Source organism: Xenopus tropicalis, chromosome 2 (assembly GCF_000004195.4).
Source record: "Xenopus tropicalis strain Nigerian chromosome 2, UCB_Xtro_10.0, whole genome shotgun sequence".
Taxonomy (NCBI): Eukaryota; Metazoa; Chordata; class Amphibia; order Anura; family Pipidae; genus Xenopus; species Xenopus tropicalis.
This window is the reverse complement of record NC_030678.2, coordinates 15,504,744-15,522,056: the sequence shown is the minus strand read 5'-3', so window position 1 is coordinate 15,522,056 and position 17,313 is coordinate 15,504,744. Positions and strand designations below refer to the sequence as shown.

Here is a 17,313-nt window from a genome sequence, read left to right as displayed (position 1 = left end):
TAATGTTTTGCTCATTTCTAATGGCCCAAAAGCTTAGCTTGTCAGTGGCACCCCAGAGCACACTGAGCATGTGCAGAGTCACTGACATTCCCAAGATGGCATAACATGATCAAATATAAAAAGCTGCTGTGGACTATTTGGAAGGCAAGGATCACTTCTGATCGATGCTGCTGAACCACTGGGCTGCTACAGTAAATTCAGTAAATAAAATACAGCATTCTGAGCCTTATTCTATTGTAAAATGTATGATTTCTCAACATTTTAATACTTCTAAAGGTAGCAGTCTGTTATTAATATATAATAGGAAGGTTAGGGCTCCTTATATGTTATGTGTGTTACTTTTAACATGTAGTAATACTAGGGAATTAGCGTTGATAGCGTTAAAAAGCATGGGCTCTTCCACAGCCCACGGGAAACATCTGACTTGATAGGGGTTGACAAATGCATCCTTTGCAGAGCCAATTACTGTCAGGCTGTTAGGCAGCTGAATCGTGCCTTAGTTTGTGTGTTCCATTGTTCTGTGCATCTCCCTGTGAAAATATCTTCTTAATGGTGATCTAAATAAGCATGTGCACTTCAGCGTTTGGCAACTTAACTACTGGGAATAGTGCAATGATAAGCAATTGATTCATGAGATAACAGGGCGCTTCCGTCTCTTTCTGTGCTGCCCCCCTAGTGCCGCACAATACGCAAGAGCTGGTATGCGCAACTCCATCTTGAACTAGGCCAGTCCTTGCACTGCCACCATCATAATCCAGCTGCTGACTCAATATGGCTGGGTTGTACTTTGGCAGCAGATGGTGGGGAGTAGAACCATCGAGGCCAATCACATTCACTGTTGAAAACACAAATGGGTCATAATTTCAATTAATCCTTTGTACCAGAAATATGAAATGCCTTCCAAGCAAATGCCATTGTGTTCAGTAGGTCACAATTAAATCTGTTTTAGTAGGCTAGCCAATCACCATATAAGCCACGAACCAATGGTTTTTAGATTTAGGTCCAACCTTTAGTCAGGTTCTAAGGTTCCACCTTAGCTTATGATGAGGTTACAGTTATATGAAAACTTTGTTGTGTCTTCAATTTAGCCATAGTTCCAAGAATATCTACAAATATGTGTTGGCCACCTTGAACTATAAGACATCTCCTTTCATTTCAGTTCAACTAATCATTAGGCTGAGTCCCCCCACCCCCAAGGGAGCCAGCATTTCACCACTGCCATAGACCCTTTTAAAAACCCAAATCTGCTTTTATTTAATAGTTCCCAGTTAATTGGATAACCAGGAGTTTAACGCCTTTTTGGAATATTCCTTTGACCCTGAGTTTTATGTAAACACCAACAATGTTCCTGCCCCCCCTCCCTTTAGCAGTGAAGGGGTTAATATTTTCTGCTGAATAAAATGTTTTTCCGCTAATGGTTTATCCTTTCCCACTCGTTAAGTATTCCGGCCTCGCCGCTTCCCATGCTCATGTACAATCATTAATTGTTGTCTCCCCCACAGAGACCTGAAGATTGAAAATCTGTTACTGGATGAGAACAACAACATCAAGCTGATCGGTATGCAAATGATTTAACGAGTCTCCCATTAGCATTGTGCGTCTCCGCTGACACTTGGTTTGGCCGCGCGGCAGATACACGCCACCCTCTAATAGGGTTTTCCCTCCTGGGTTTGGCTGCGCTCGCATTTTCCCATTAAACACATTTTACAGCCGACTGCGTAGCTTTTAGAATGAAAGAGAATTACAGTATGTGTCATAGGCTTTACTCTCCACTGCTTGTCTGACTACAGAAACAGTCTAGCAGAAATCTGCTCTCCTACAGCCAAGGCTCCACTTCCCACAATGCATTGCATGAGTTTATATTTCTGTCTGTTATAAGACAATTTGCAACTAGTTTTTATTATTTGAGGTTTTTCAATTATTTAGCTTTTTGTTTAGCAGCTCTCCAGTTTGGAATTTCAGTACCTATCTAGTTGTCAGGATCCAAATGACACTAGTAACTGTGTATGGGCTGCCGGGGTCAGCGACCCCCATTGGAAAGCTTGGAAGAATCAGAAGATGAAGGCAAATAATTAAAAAAACTGTAATAAATGAAGACCAATTAAACAGTTGCTAATAACTGGCCATTCGAAAACATACTAAAAGTTAACTTGAAGGTGAACTACCCCTTTAATCACAGAAGTTATAAGGCATTATGGGAACTAGAGTCTTAACTGGAGGAGAGCTGACAACCAATACAAAGTTTCAATGGTATGGGTAGTCAAGACAAGCAGTAGAGGGAGTAGTAAGGGACAAATACTGCTTTTTGATGGCACTTACAGCTACAAGTACCTTAAAAATCATTGAAGACATTGCTGGGTTTACTTGGAAGGGTTGAACTTGATGGTCTTTTTTCAACCCTATGTAGCTATGTAATTTATATTGATTTAGTTATGCATCTAACTTAATTGCAATTCGTTATTAGTGGCATGCTGTTATAGTTTCTGGGTTCGTTGTAAAACGACCATATAGTAAATATTACTTTCTAACCTAAATATGTGGTTTTGCTTTGGTAGATTTTGGACTGAGCAACTGTGCTGGTATCCTGGGATACACCGACCCATTTAGTACACAGTGTGGGAGTCCCGCCTATGCTGCCCCAGAATTACTTGCAAGAAAGAAGTATGGCCCCAAAGTGGATGTTTGGTCTATGTAAGTGTCTGGCTTTTCCCATTTTGAAACATATTTTTTCTATCTTTTTTCTTTTTCATTTTCCATAGCTAGACCAGCTATAAAGTCATGCTTTTGCTCACTGTGTCAGCTCCATCTATATGGCAATGCCCGTTACTATGTATGAGGGCAGGTATAAATGGAAGGGACTCTTTGTGTGCAGTCTTGTAGTTAAGGGGAAGATAAACCATACCAAATATAATATAGGTATGAAAGCTGTTATCCAGAGAGCTCTGAATGGGAAGGCCATTTTCCATTATAAACAGACTTTTTCTAAATGATTCCCTTTTCTCTGTAATAATAAAACAGTACCTGTACTTGATCCCAACTAAGATATAATTACCCCTTATTGGGGGCAGAACAGCCCTATTGGGTTTATTTAATGGTTAAATGATTCCCTTTTCTCTGTAATAATAAAACAGTACCTGTACTTGATCCCAACTAAGATATAATTACCCCTTATTGGGGGCAGAACAGCCCTATTGGGTTTATTTAATGGTTAAATGATTCCCTTTTCTCTGTAATAATAAAACAGTACCTGTACTTGATCCCAACTAAGATATAATTACCCCTTATTGGGGGCAGAACAGCCCTATTGGGTTTATTTAATGGTTAAATGATTCCCTTTTCTCTGTAATAATAAAACAGTACCTGTACTTGATCCCAACTAAGATATAATTACCCCTTATTGGGGGCAGAACAGTCCTATTGGGTTTATTTAATGGTTAAATGATAAGGAATAACTAATCCCCAAGTCTCGTGTGTTCTGGATAACAGGTTCCATACCTGTATATGAATAGTATTATTGTCTTATTTCCCATACTTCTCAGCTTTATGTTCCCTTATGGAAAACAGAATGCCCATGGCTAACCCCTTTAAAATTAGTAATACAAATTCTTTGCATTATTTCATAGTAGCAAAGGTTTGTGTGGTGCGGCACCTCCGCATTGTTTTCATGCACATTCCATTCCCCGATCCCAAATGGAATCTCTTTACAAAAGGGCCACCGGGATAGCACATAAAGCACCATCCGAGCGTCCCGCGGCTGAAACGGCTGCTGGGTTTCAGTTTAGTTTCAAAGGAACGTCTTACGCCTGTTCGTACTAATCCCGGAGCAGTCGGGGCACATCTGCCTGTTTGTGTAGGACGTATTTGTAGTGCAAACAGCCATGCTTAGTTCTAGAGAAACACGCAAGGCTGAAAAAATGTCAGGGGAATTAGGGTGTGCACGTGCCTATTATCATTATGGCAAAACAAGAACATGGAGGTTAAGGATGTTGCTTTTAGTGATACACAGAAGATTCGGCTTTATTCAGCAGGCTTTGGATTCGCCCGAATTCACGCCTCTGGCCGAACCACTTTGTGTGCGGTTACCTTGAACTCTCCCTAGCCCTAACGTGCATATGCAAACCTATGTGTATGGCCAAGTCTAAGCAACTTTTCAATTGGTCTTAGGTTTTAAAAAAATTTTTTTCATTATTTGCCTTTTTTCTGTCTCTTTCCAACTATTAAATTGGGGTCATTGATGCCCAACAGCCAAAAAACTATTGCTCTGTGCGGCTACAATTGTATCGCTAATGTTACTTTTTATTATATATATTCTTCTATTCAGGCCTTCTCCTGTTCATATTCAAACCACTCCCTGGTTGCTAAGGTAATCTGAACCCTAACAACCCTAGCATTCCAAACTGCTGCTGAACCAAAATTTAAAAAAAATAAAAAAAAACCACAGATAATAAAACTGAAGGATTATTGCAGATTTTCTTAGAATATTATTCTTTACATCATACTAAAAGTTACCTCAAAGCTGAACAATCGGCAACGCTGGCTGAAATTCTGGACATTATGAGTAGGGTATAAATACGATAAAACTCCCCCCGAGCCATTGCTTTAAGCCCCACTTGCTAGTTGCTGTGTATTTCCCATAATGCCAAACACATAAGCAGCTGTAATATTGGTTATCTGGTAGGTTTAAATGGACCCCTCCCCAAAGCACTTACTGTGCAGACAGGTTTCCATGGCAACTTCCCACAGTAATTTATTTCTAGCAATTTCCTATTTTTTGTTAAAAAAAATATGAAAAGATGTTTTTTTTTTCATTGTCTAAGAAACCAGCTGGATTGTGAGAAAATAATACTGTGTAACTCAAGGAGATCTCCCAGCCCAAGAGCTGCCGCTGAACTATAACTCACATCAGTACCAACCGTTGGCTGGGGATGATGGGAAGTGTAGTTCTAAAGCAGCAGTTAAAAGCAATACTCTGATATCCCTGGCTAGTATAGTAATTACAAGATGCAGAAGTCATGTTGAATGTAAAACTGTTAAGAAAAAAGTTGACAAATGAAGGTATAGAATATCTTTAGTCGCCTTTTCTATATGGTGAATTTATGATTCATTCTCTTTCTTTGTTTCCAATTCATTTTGTAAAAAGCATAACTTTTAGTGTGCTATAGAATGGCCAATTCTAAGCAACATTCCAATTGGTCTTTATTATTTATTTTTGATAGTGTATGAATTATTTGCCTCCTTCTGACTCTTTTTTTTTTTTTTTTTAGCTTTTTAATGGGGGTCACTGACCCCAGCAGCCAAATAGATTGCTCTGTGAGGCTACAAATGTATTGTTATTGCTACTACTAAAAGTTAACTCAAAGGTGAACAACTCCTTTAGCTTGGTTTGTAGTTCTAGTCTTGTGTAATGTTACATTATTTTACCTTTTTTATCGTCTTCCGTAATTTCCATTTCATACAAAATCCCATTAAAGGAAGCCAATGGGGACCTGGCCATGGAATACCCAGTAGATGGAGTAACTCACTATTCAAAGGGGTACTGCACTTTTAAATTAACTTTTAAAATGCCAGGCTCAGTGTAAATGCCTGCCAGGGATAGGGGCGCCGTGCCAAGCAGATTCCCAGTACTAAAGAGCACTAAGGCCGAGCCGAATAATCCAGTATTTATTATGAATGACTCGCTGCTGCTCTCTCTCCCGCTCAGCCCTAACTCTTCATTCCTTTTTGTTTCCCCAGTGGCGTTAATATGTATGCCATGCTGACGGGCACGCTGCCATTCACTGTGGAGCCTTTCAGCCTGAGAGCTTTGTACCAGAAGATGGTAGACAAAGATATGAATCCTCTGCCCACCCATCTCTCTCCGGGTAAGTAGCTTGGTGCTTCCAAGTCGGTTTATTGGTGAGCAGCTGGGGGGATCACAAGGGAGCGCACACTCTAGAATGATTATAATCGCTCTACGCTCTGCCAGGCAATCTCAGCAGCACTTTAACTGCCCTTATTTCTCTGTACGGAGGCAGAGCTGCCTGCTTCTCTGTGAAAACTGCCTGCGGTGCAGTGTGTTTACAAGCCATAAATTTCCATCGCTGACAAACAGAGCTGTAGGGGAACAGGTATGCACGGCTGCTTCTGAGAACATACCTTGCTGTCTTAATCCAAACCTTCCAACATGGGCACAATTCTGTTTTTTATTGAGTAAAGCTTTTCCCAGTAATCATATAGCTGGATAGTAACCCTGACTTTTAGGATAAGTTGTGAACTCTATGGTGTTGGCGTTGGGTCCCTGACAGGCAGCACCATAGAATTTATATTGTATAACAGGCAAGCAGATAATTAACACTGGGGTATAAATACAGTTCCAAAATGACATCAGATTCACTGATCAGAACTTGTTTGTTAAGGAGCAGATTGGGCAGTTTTTGAACCTGATTTTTACTGATTTTTGCCCAGATAGTTATCCGACAGGCCCTTGTACACAGACCAATAAGCCACCAACTCAATTTGGAAGGGCCAAGTCAGCAGCTTTTATTGGCCTGTGCATGGCCACCTTAAAAATCAGTCTGTTTGCTAGCCTTATTAGTATGTATCTGCAATATAAGAGTTGTAGGCTGGAGAGTCAAATAATCTCATGATTTACACTTTCTGCCTTTTTAGCCGCCATCAGCTTCCTCCGATCTCTGCTAGAACCCGACCCTCTTAAGCGGCCAAACATACAACAAGCACTGGCAAACCGCTGGCTTAACGATAATTACCACGGCAAAGGACTGCACACCTACCCAAACAGGTAAATCACTGGCCATTGCTGGCAGGGGATGCTGGGAGTGGCTATTAGAGTGGCTATCCCATCAGGCTACAAAAGGGGTATTAGGTGACAGCAGTGCTGAAAGAAACTGCAGACTTCATACTTGGCTGAACATGTTGAACACGTGTTCCCAAACAGCACTACTTCACGCCACATTGCACATTGTAAATATTCTGTGTCCCTTTAATGGACACAAAGTGGTTCTGACTGTGAAGGAACCCTAAAATTGTTTCCGGGGGCATGCACCTGGATATATATAGATATATATGTGTGTATGGGTGTGTTTTGACTATTTGCCTGCTCAAGCACAAAGATCAATTGTCTATTCTGACTTTTTAAAATAGACCTTTTGGCTTCATGTTTCACCCTTTCAAGTCAAGGCTTTGTGCTTTGACTGGTATCGAACCGACGGCCTAAGGGTGCCGATCAGTAACTGAAACAAATGACACTTTAAAGGGATTCCAGGGCAGACCCTTGGTGTTGGCCTCTTTCTGCCATTGGAATGGCTATGTGTTTATCGTCTTCTCTTGTTCTTACAACACTGCAGTTCTCCCGGCTGGCTGCTTTGCTGTTTCAGGAGTCATGACCAGCAGTGCAAAGAATATAAATTGCAAAGACAAATACTGTTTTATGTAGCACATACATATAAAACCAATGAGAATTCATAATGAATGTATATTGGAAAGTTGCATTTCCTTTAGCAGTGTTTGGGTGGAGTTTGCCTTTTTAGTAGATGTTAGCCATTCACCCAAATCTGGGGTGTTCAAGCTGACCCAGACATCCCAACCCTCCAGATTCATTTCCATGAAGTCATACAGTCTGGTTCCTAGAGATACATTGCTATAATCCTTCCCTGATTCCTATCAGTGCATTCATGGAACGTATCCAGTTACCTCCTTATCCCACCATCACACTGTGTTCTGAGAAGACATTAGGGCTGTGTCACACCAGGTGTTCCCCCCCCCCCCCCCCCCCCCCCCCGATATCAGTTCATACTTACATCTGGGCAGAAGGAAGCCGTTATCACCATTATCTCCCTGGAGTAGATACATCAGCTAATAAAACGCCTGGTGTGGCTTGGCCCATAGAGTAGGGGTGCACCCAATTCGTAATTTTTGTTTTTCAACCGAATGTCAAATCCTCCACAAAAGATTCCAAATCTGAGCCCTATGACTATGGGTTTGGATTTGGTTTAGCTGTATTAAATGCATTTTGGTTGATGAGACCAGTTGCACATTGGTATGCAGAGGGACTAGTAGCCAGTAGATGTGTATGGCTACCTTCCTATTGGTGGCTGTGGCCATACTGCGTGGCCCCTCTTATGCATAGTGAACAAACAGAGATTCCACTAAATGGCTTGTTTTTGGAGGGTGGGGGTTGGAAGAAGGGGGCTGGGTTCTACTAAGCATGGGGCACAGGAGTGAGGGATGAATAAAACAAGGGGATATAAACAAACACGTACACACTCTCACATACACCAGCGGAAGCAGCCATAGAATTAAAGGGCAAGAGAGAACAATGAAAAGGATGAAGAAGAGTCAGTGGGAGGGGGAGAAGAAAGGGTTGGGTGCACAGTGGGGGAGTTTAGATTTGGGTTCAACCAAGATGGGAGATAGGGCCACACAATAAATAAACAGAAAAAGCACCCCTATGAGTTGTACTAACCCTCTATAAATATTTTTCATCTGTAGATTTGTTACCCTGAAACATTTTACACTTTTATTTTTCTGAAATAAATGTGCCCATAAGCCTCGTGCCTTGTACCATGTTCCTATATAAATGGAAGGGCCACTCACACAGGCAGAAAATAAGGAATTAAAGTGCAGGGGAGTAGAAATTAATAGTGGAAACAAAATTAAAGGGGTTAAATGAAAGAAATGAACTGTGTGAGTGAGAGCAGGCCAGTAGCGCCCATGGCTGCCATTAGGGGACTGGAATGCAGGGAGTTGAAGTACAGCAAGAGCCACAGATCCATGTTTGGGGGGGGGGGGTCAGAAGGTCCTTAGTAAAGAACACGGGGGGGGGGGTTGTCACCGATGAGAGACCTAGGCTGGCAGGTTTAGCAGCCCTGTTGTACAGCTTCCACACTCAGGGGGCAAATTTCACACCTTTGTGCTAATCTGCCCGTCAGAATACAGACAGCCAGGCCAAGAGACTCACACTCTGGGATATACAGCTCCCTGTCCCTTTAAATAAAACATTCTGTCTATATATATATACTTAATAAAAAGCAAAATAATTCAGCAATGTTCTATCCACCAAAAGATAAAGATCAATTTTGAGTGGAGAGCTCTCCCCTTGTATCACCCTCTAATGGAACAGTCTGACATATTATGGCCTGCTAGTAATAAGCGGGAGCCTCTCATTTACACATGAAAGGGAACAGGATGACCTGAACGTTACACTTCAAAGCCAAGAGACAGACGAGTCCTCCCACTCTGCACTCTATGATACATTTCCTAATCGATTCCTTTCCCACCGTCAGTGGCGCAGACATAGGTAACGAGTCTACACAGCAGCACTGCCAAACCGATAGCGTAATTATGGCTCAGTATGGACTCCGGGCACCTTTGTCATCACTGATAGGGGGAACTGTTCACACACAAGTGTCAGGACGACTATACTGTACTCAGTGGAATTCCAGATTTGTGGTGTTTATGGGCCAAAAGTAAACATCAAAGGAAACCCACGGATCGTATGTATGTACAAACTGTGCTAGACATGTATAGGAGCTTGTGTATTCCCTTTTGCTTCTGTTTTTTTTGTTGCATATTGTAAACACTGTATTTCTTGTAACTGAATGTATTTATATATACTATATACTTATATATACCGAATCAAACACAACCAGCACCAAGGGTCTTGTGGTTCAAATAATTAAATAAAAATAAATAATTCTAATTGCATGTACAACCGATGTTTCAGTCCCTTTTGGGACCTTGAAGAAGGTCCCAAAAGGGACTGAAACGTCGGTTGTACATGCAATTATAATACACCAATATTTATTTGAACGACAAGACCGTTGGTGCTGGTTGTGTTTGATTCGGTATCTATATGGTATTCCGTGCACAGGGGCAGCTACATACACTGTATACAAAACCACCCAATTGTACCTACATTTGCAGTCAATGGCATTGCCTGTCTCTGCTCACAGTGCGCGTAATGGGCCAGTTTTGGGCATTTTGTCCACCGGCATTTATCCGCTGTACCTACATAATTGTACTAAGTAATCGTAACATTTCTTTTATTTCTTTTCCCTATTCAGGATTCACCTGGAAGATCTCAGCCAAAGCGTGGTGCTCCATATGTCCGAGAAACTTGGCTACAAACACAGCGACGTTATCAACGTCATTCTCTCCAACCGAGCTTGCCATACCCTGGCTGTCTACTTCCTCCTAAACAGGAAACTCGAGAACTATTTACTAAACATGCGGGTACGTTTCAGGGCACCGTGACACAGTTTCAGCCAATGATCTCTCATTTTGTGCTGGCAGGGAAAGCATTATGGCAGCTCCTACTCTCATACATACAGTATATATTGGTTAATAAGGATCTCTGCTCACATTTCTTTAACATTTGTAGATTATTTAAAAAGACAGTTGATCTGTTTATGGAACCTGCAAGCAAGGGGCATCCTATAATGTAGGTACATGGCCTTGTTTATTAATCACAGAGCAGGGTACATAGGGCAAAGACAGATGACTGCCCCCTGTTTTGTGATCAAAGTTCTTTGCAAAGGCTACACCTTCTTATGAATACAGTGCTGCTTTTGTTTGGCAGCACTGTATTCATAAGGGGCAGGCACTCCCACAGGGGCCCTGCATGCACAGTTACACAAAGTCAAACTAGGGAAAGCACCCCCACTCTACTTTTAGACATGTCCCACTTCTGCCTACCCCTAGTTAGGAATTAGTAAATTACACCAACCACCATTTTGGGCAGTTTTTGCTTGCACGTGCCATAAGCAGATCATTGGTCCTGAGACCTTTTCTGGGAGGTAATGTAATGTGCAAAATATCCTCCAAGACTGGTAACCCACCAATTACATGCTTGCTTTTAAACAGGAGATCAGTAAATGCTGCCTGCTGAGTGGTTGCTATGGGTTACTAGACCTGGAGCAAACTTTGCATCTGTTATTACATGATAACAAGCTGTGCCCATTACCCTGAGTGGGGTGCAGATTACTCAGCTGAAGTGTGTGACTGTGGGTAGGGTTTATAGCAGAGATTATTGCAAAGCAGCAAAACACACAGCAGTCGGGTTTATCCGCACAACATGCTGCGCTCTGTAATTAACATCTGTTTCCTTTAATGCCAGAAACCAGACATCAATGACAACGTGTGCCACAAAAACCAGTTTCATCAGTTGGAAAAATACAAGATGAACAAGAACTCTTATGAGGTGAGCCTCCTAGGGCTGTGAGATGGCTCTGCTTCCAGCCCGTTTGTGCTGTCTTAAGCAAAATCGTGTTCTGATACGGGCCATTTACTCGCTCTCGCAGGGCCATTTACTCGCTCTCGCAGTGCCATTTACTCGCTCTCGCAGTGCCATTTACTCGCTCTCGCTGGCCCATTTACTCGCTCTCGCAGTGCCATTTACTCGCTCTCGCAGGGCCATTTACTCGCTCTCGCAGTGCCATTTACTCGCTCTCGCTGGCCCATTTACTCGCTCTCGCAGTGCCATTTACTCGCTCTCGCAGGGCCATTTACTCGCTCTCGCAGGGCCATTTACTCGCTCTCGCAGGGCCATTTACTCGCTCTCGCAGGGCCATTTACTCGCTCTCGCAGTGCCATTTACTCGCTCTCGCTGGGCCATTTACTCGCTCTCGCAGTGCCATTTACTCGCTCTCGCAGGGCCATTTACTCGCTCTCGCTGGGCCATTTACTCGCTATCGCAGGGCCATTTACTCGCTCTCGCAGGGCCATTTACTTGCTCTCGCAGGGCCATTTACTCGCTCTCGCAGGGCCATTTACTCGCTCTCGCAGTGCCATTTACTCGCTCTCGCAGTGCCATTTACTCGCTCTCGCAGGGCCATTTACTCACTCTCGCAGTGCCATTATATGACTGGTGATTAAAGGAGCCACAGGGCTCAAGTGTTCCTTACTCCAATACTCCCTGAGATCCCCAGATGAATCGTATCCCGGGGAGGTGGTTGGTGGGGTGGAAGGGAAGGACCTTCCTGCTCATTGAGAGGGAATATGGGACAGGAAACCTACACACTGACACTTTGTCAGAGAATGAAAGTGGAGGATGTGCTGGTTTATAGGATACAAGGAAGTCCGACCCCCCCCCTCCACTTTCCCTTCGCTCTCGATGAAATCATGTCGATTGACGTTTAGTAAACACCATTGTTTAATATTTGGTTTTCCACTTCTGTTTTCTGACTTCTTTGATCTACAAATTGGAGCATCCCTTGTGTCACTTTGTTTTGCCCTATAGCAACAGTCAGATTGGGATCGTTACTGGGATGTAGAGAACTTGTATTTTGGCTTGTAGTGGGAGAACACATAGGGTTCCTTATACCGGGTGTGGCCCCATGAAAGGTTTTGGGTTTGTTTGACTGTATACACACATTTCAGTTAACCTTGCCTTTTTCTCTTCCGTTAGGAACGGAGAAGTAAGGATCTAGAGAAAAGAGGAGAGCAGCAGCAGCAGCAGCAACGGGCCATGCAGAGGAAACTGGAGAAATGTTCCCCCTCACACAGGCAAAGTAACTGCCTGACGCCACAAGGGCACATCAGCAAAGGGCCTGTTAAGGAAAGGAGATCCTCTAAGTCTGAGAGAGGTGAGGCCCCGAGACTGCGGCACAGGCTCAGAAGTGTCTGTGGACAACACCGTTGTAGTACATGAGACCCATAGTGCCCAAGTGGCAAATATTGCATTTTATATATAAGCTCCTAAAAATAATATTTCCAAAGCATTCTGATAAGTGGCTGTTTTCAACGAATGGTGTTTCTATTTATTGTATAATTTCATATCATTATTATGGTCAAATTCAAAAGATGAAACCATTTGATTCCTGCATACTGCATCTTAGAGAGAGACCATAGCGGTCATTACCAAAGCAGAAGGCAGAGTGCATTGTGCAAAATTGGGTGCAATCCACTATTTTTTGCACACTTTGCCTTTAAGCCTAAATGAATTGCTGCTGTATTCCCCAAGGGTGGGAGGGTGGCGGCACCTAGGCATTATCCCTACTGCCACCTACCTATCCCCTAATGCAGTGATCCTCCCCAACCAGTGGCTCGGGGGCAACATGTTGCTCCCAAACTTCCTGGATGATGCTCCCAGTGGCCCCAAACCAGGTGCCTATTTTTGAATTCTTAACTTTATGCTGGCTCATGGGTAAAATAGGTTGGGGACCCCTGCCCTAATGTGTACAAGTGAGGGGGTGGCGGTGAACGCAGGCCACAGCGGGGCCCTGCTCTTAGGTAGCATGTCCATACAGGGATACAAAATAGACCGTGGCATTTCAAGTATGTATGTACATAAGTACACAAGGCCCACCAGCCCAATAAATAGTTCCTAACTATGGCATCTTACAGCAGCCCCTCTGGTATTTGCCAGGATCCACAGATTGCCAGTCCGGGCCTCTTAGGTAGCAAGTACTGGCGATCATGATGCACCCCCCTTAGTATATAAGAAAGTTACAGATATAGGATAAACTGGAGCAGTGATCCCCAACCAGTGGCTCAGGGGTAACATGTTGCTCCCCAACCCCTTGGGTGTTGCTCTCAGTGCCCCCAAACCAGGGAGTTATTTTTGAATTCCTGACTTGGGGGCAAGTTTTGGTTGAATAAAAACAAGATTTCCTACCAAATAAAGCCCCCTGTAAGCTGATTCAGGTGTATCTAGGAGAGCCAGTAGGTACCTCAGTACACAAACCATTGGATCAAGTGAATGTTTAAGTGGTTCTTCTCACAGAATTTTCAGTTAGTAAAAAAACAATATATTAATGACGTTTTGGAGGTGTGAGTTCTGTATAAAATGATTTTATATAATTGTCCTCAGATTCCCATTGTGTTTATTCTGCATTGTGCATATCCCAAGGTCACCTTTTTTTTTTTACCTGGGGTGGTGCCATCTTCTTGGCAGTAATTAAATAAAACCATCACGGCTGCTTTTCATAGGGAATATGTAAGAGGTCCTAGAGATTGTTAGCCTTGTACTTGAAGCAGGAAAGGAGCATTAAAAAGCCTACGTTGATGCATGAGCCTCATTCTTCCAGCGCACTCGTTATTTCTATTTTCTGATACAATTCTCGAGATTGCGACGAGCGTTCATTCATGGGCTGCGGTCACGTGACGCTGCCTGTGACGTGAATGGAACTTGTGCCTATTGTACTGCCCTTCACAAGACAGTCGGTCTCTATAAATAGACATGGGGAATAAGGCCAATGTGACTCATCGGCTGCAATAGTGCCAAGAAACGTCTGCCCCTTCGCAAAGGAACCTGTAGCCGTCAAAGAGGCCACTTAGAACCATGCAGCGCCTTCATTAGCGCGCCAATGGGAACAAAAAATGTGATACTTGAGCAAAAAAACTCAATGAATTGTTAATATAAATGCTCTAATTAGGTTATTGTACTTCTGGTTTGACGATCGAAGCTTAAATCAGAGAGAGTTACCGAAACATTTTGTTTTTTACTACATTTATTCATATTTTTTGTTTTATTCTGAATTCATTTTTTCTCCCCTTAACTTTGCAGAATCCTTTGGAGGGCTAAGTCCTTTCCATGAAGTCAGGATAACCAAGCCGGGGTGCATGACGTCTTGCTCGCTGGAGTATCTGGAAATGCAAAGTCCAGACCCGAGGACCCCAAAGATTATGAGACGTCAAGATTCCCACTCCCAGGAGACTGTAAATGTGAACATGGGAAGCCGGATAAGGGAAACCCACCTCAACGTTGTGCGTTCCTTTGAGTCCGTCAACAGGGAAGACCAAATAGAATCGTTGTCCCCAAATCACCAGTACAGAGTTCTTGGGTCCCCAGTGTCCTTCTCTCCCAGGCATTCAAGTGAAAGAATTCTATCCCCAATCTTTCAGTTTGACAACACATCCCCTATAAAGGGCCATTCCAATCAAGCGTCCTTCACATACGATGACAAAAGCAGTCCATCAAGTCCAGAATCAATGTCGCCCACTTCTCCCCATTCCCCCCATTCCCCTTCTTGTAACAATAACATTTCTGGCAATTTAGGAAGCCCCAACTGTGTGAGAAGTAGGGGCCGCTTCCCAATGATGGGCATTGGACAGATGTTGAGGAAGAGAAACCAAGTTGTATCCCCCAAAGCAGAAAAGCCTCTTGAAACACGTATGCCCGCATTGCATCAGATGAGCCCAGGCTATGCCAGCTTTAACTCAAGTGATATGAATGGGTTTTGCTAGTTTGTGGCTTCTGAAGGACAATGTGTTGCAGAAGTCCGGAACTGTGAGGACTAATCCGTTGTAGGAGGAAAGGATTTACTGATGTACAATATGATGTTTATGTGACTTTATTCTTGTTTAAGTTCCAAAACTGTTTGGTCTTTGCCAATGATACACATGATTCAAGGCTGTATACATTTGGGCAAAAGGGACCAATATCCCTTAGAACTCCTCAGCCTGCCTACTTGGTTCTTCGAAACCACGAACACTTTCTGCAGCTGTTGATTCCAGGCCTGTTGCACTAACCCTGAGATACTTGACTCTTTCGGAAGCACAAGCAGAACGAGAATCCTGGGGAACATACATATTGCCTTGTACAAGTTCTGGATGAGCGGCATTGCACATGATTGGGAAATAACTGTGATGTTCCAGGCTGTACAACACCGTGTTCTAATGCTTTCAAGCTAAATGTTTCGGGTCATTTTGTCACACTGCTGATATGGTTCACTCGTCGTTGTTTTATGTTATAAGCTGCTATATGGCGGAACAGTTGGACAACTAGTCAATATTACATGTGTAGAATACAGTTTCTAGTGAAAACACTTCTGACCAATATGTACTTTGTACGTTTACATAATTATTGTTCACCCAATCTTTGTTATTCTCGCACCGTCTTTATTTAAACACCACTATCACTTCCCCGTACAGGAGTGGCAGCGGGATTCTTTGCCCACCTTGTTACGCCTCCAGAACAAACATATCCACCCCTGTAGCCCCGGAACTTTAGTCCCAGCATACTTAGTAGTTATGGAATTATGGGAGTTATAGCTTAGTAATGACTGGATAGAATAGAATTACAGAGGGCATCCCACACTAATGCTAATAGGGTCCAGAATATGGGGCCTATGGTAGAGGCCTTCCCCTGTTTCGGAGATTTCTGGATACCGTTTTTTCTGCATAATGGATCCCTTCTTGAATGCACTGAGCAGTGTTTACTTTGCTTTGTGATGAGTATAAACAGTCCATACACAGGGTCCTAATATAGGTTCCGTCAGGGTCAGACTGGCCTGTGCAGGGCCCACCAGGGCTGCCACCCCAGGGGCCCCTGCAGCAGCACCCACACCCCCAGGAGCCCCTGCCGCAGCACCCACACCCCCAGGAGCCCCTGCCGCAGCACCCACACCTTCCCAGGGGCCCCTGCTGCAGCACCCACACCCCTCAGGGGCCCCTGCAGGAGCACCCACACACCCCCAGGGGCCCCTGCTGCATGCCCAACCCCCTTTCCTTTGACAAGTTGGGGGAGGGAGCTCAGTGGGGAAGCACTGTGGGGATCAGGTCTTGGTGCCCCGCTGGCCCAACCCTGGGTGCCATGGAGATCTATGTATGAGCGGAGCAGGACCGTTCCAAAGCCTCTGACCAGTTGGTGACAAGGGGGTGGAATTTTTCCATACAGGGCCAGTTATTTAGAAGACCTATCTATCTCCCTATTCATAAACAAACTGGACCTTAGGGGACATTCCGTAACATATTATGCCACAATTTATGTTGGTAATTTTTTTTTTTATACCCTTTATTTTACTGTAAGCAACACTGTTTCAGAGGCCTGAGCCTATTGTACACCCAACATTATTAACATTTGAGTGTTATATGGTATATGCGTTAATTGCATACATTTGTTCAATAAAATAATGGGGATTATTGATAAACTCCTTCCAGCAATTTCTACATAGATTTGCTTTTGTTTTGGCCAAACTCTGGCCACCGTAGCAGATGACTTGTCATAAGAGCTTACAGTTTAGCGCAGTGATTCCGACAGACACTGAAACATTCCAATGGATGTAGTTTATATGCGAATGTCACTTCAACAAAGCAACCAAATTCACAAACAATATAGAAGCCGAGGTACAGCGCAATGAATTGTCTCAACACCCGGCCAGAAGTCCCACCATACACGTCCGTTTGTGAGTCGCTATTGGCTATGGCAATACACTGGCCATTGGTCCTGCACATTGTGAGTAAAATTCCATCTCCCACTCTATGTACTGCAGGATCTCTTAAAGAACTTGTAATTCATCTTACTTACTATTATTTGTGGCTTTTGAGTTATTAAATAACTTTAGCAGTTGCCTGGTTGCTAGGGTCCAATTTACC

At 43.4% G+C, this 17,313-nt stretch overlaps 1 protein-coding gene across 2 annotated transcripts in view; it reads left to right on the top strand.

Annotated features, from left to right (window-relative positions):
• The window catches only part of hunk (hormonally up-regulated Neu-associated kinase), a 54,843-nt gene extending 37,962 nt beyond the window's left edge, over positions 1-16,881 (top strand). The window contains exons 4-11 of one of the 2 annotated variants that reach the window (XM_031895706.1): positions 1,503-1,558; positions 2,556-2,691; positions 5,734-5,861; positions 6,649-6,778; positions 10,062-10,230; positions 11,114-11,197; positions 12,404-12,581; positions 14,504-16,881. In XM_031895706.1, the coding sequence (XP_031751566.1) occupies positions 1,503-1,558; positions 2,556-2,691; positions 5,734-5,861; positions 6,649-6,778; positions 10,062-10,230; positions 11,114-11,197; positions 12,404-12,581; positions 14,504-15,183 (1,561 nt within the window). In that variant the 3' untranslated portion in view covers positions 15,184-16,881. 2 annotated transcript variants of the gene reach the window in all.
• Positions 16,882-17,313: the final 432 nt, after the last annotated feature.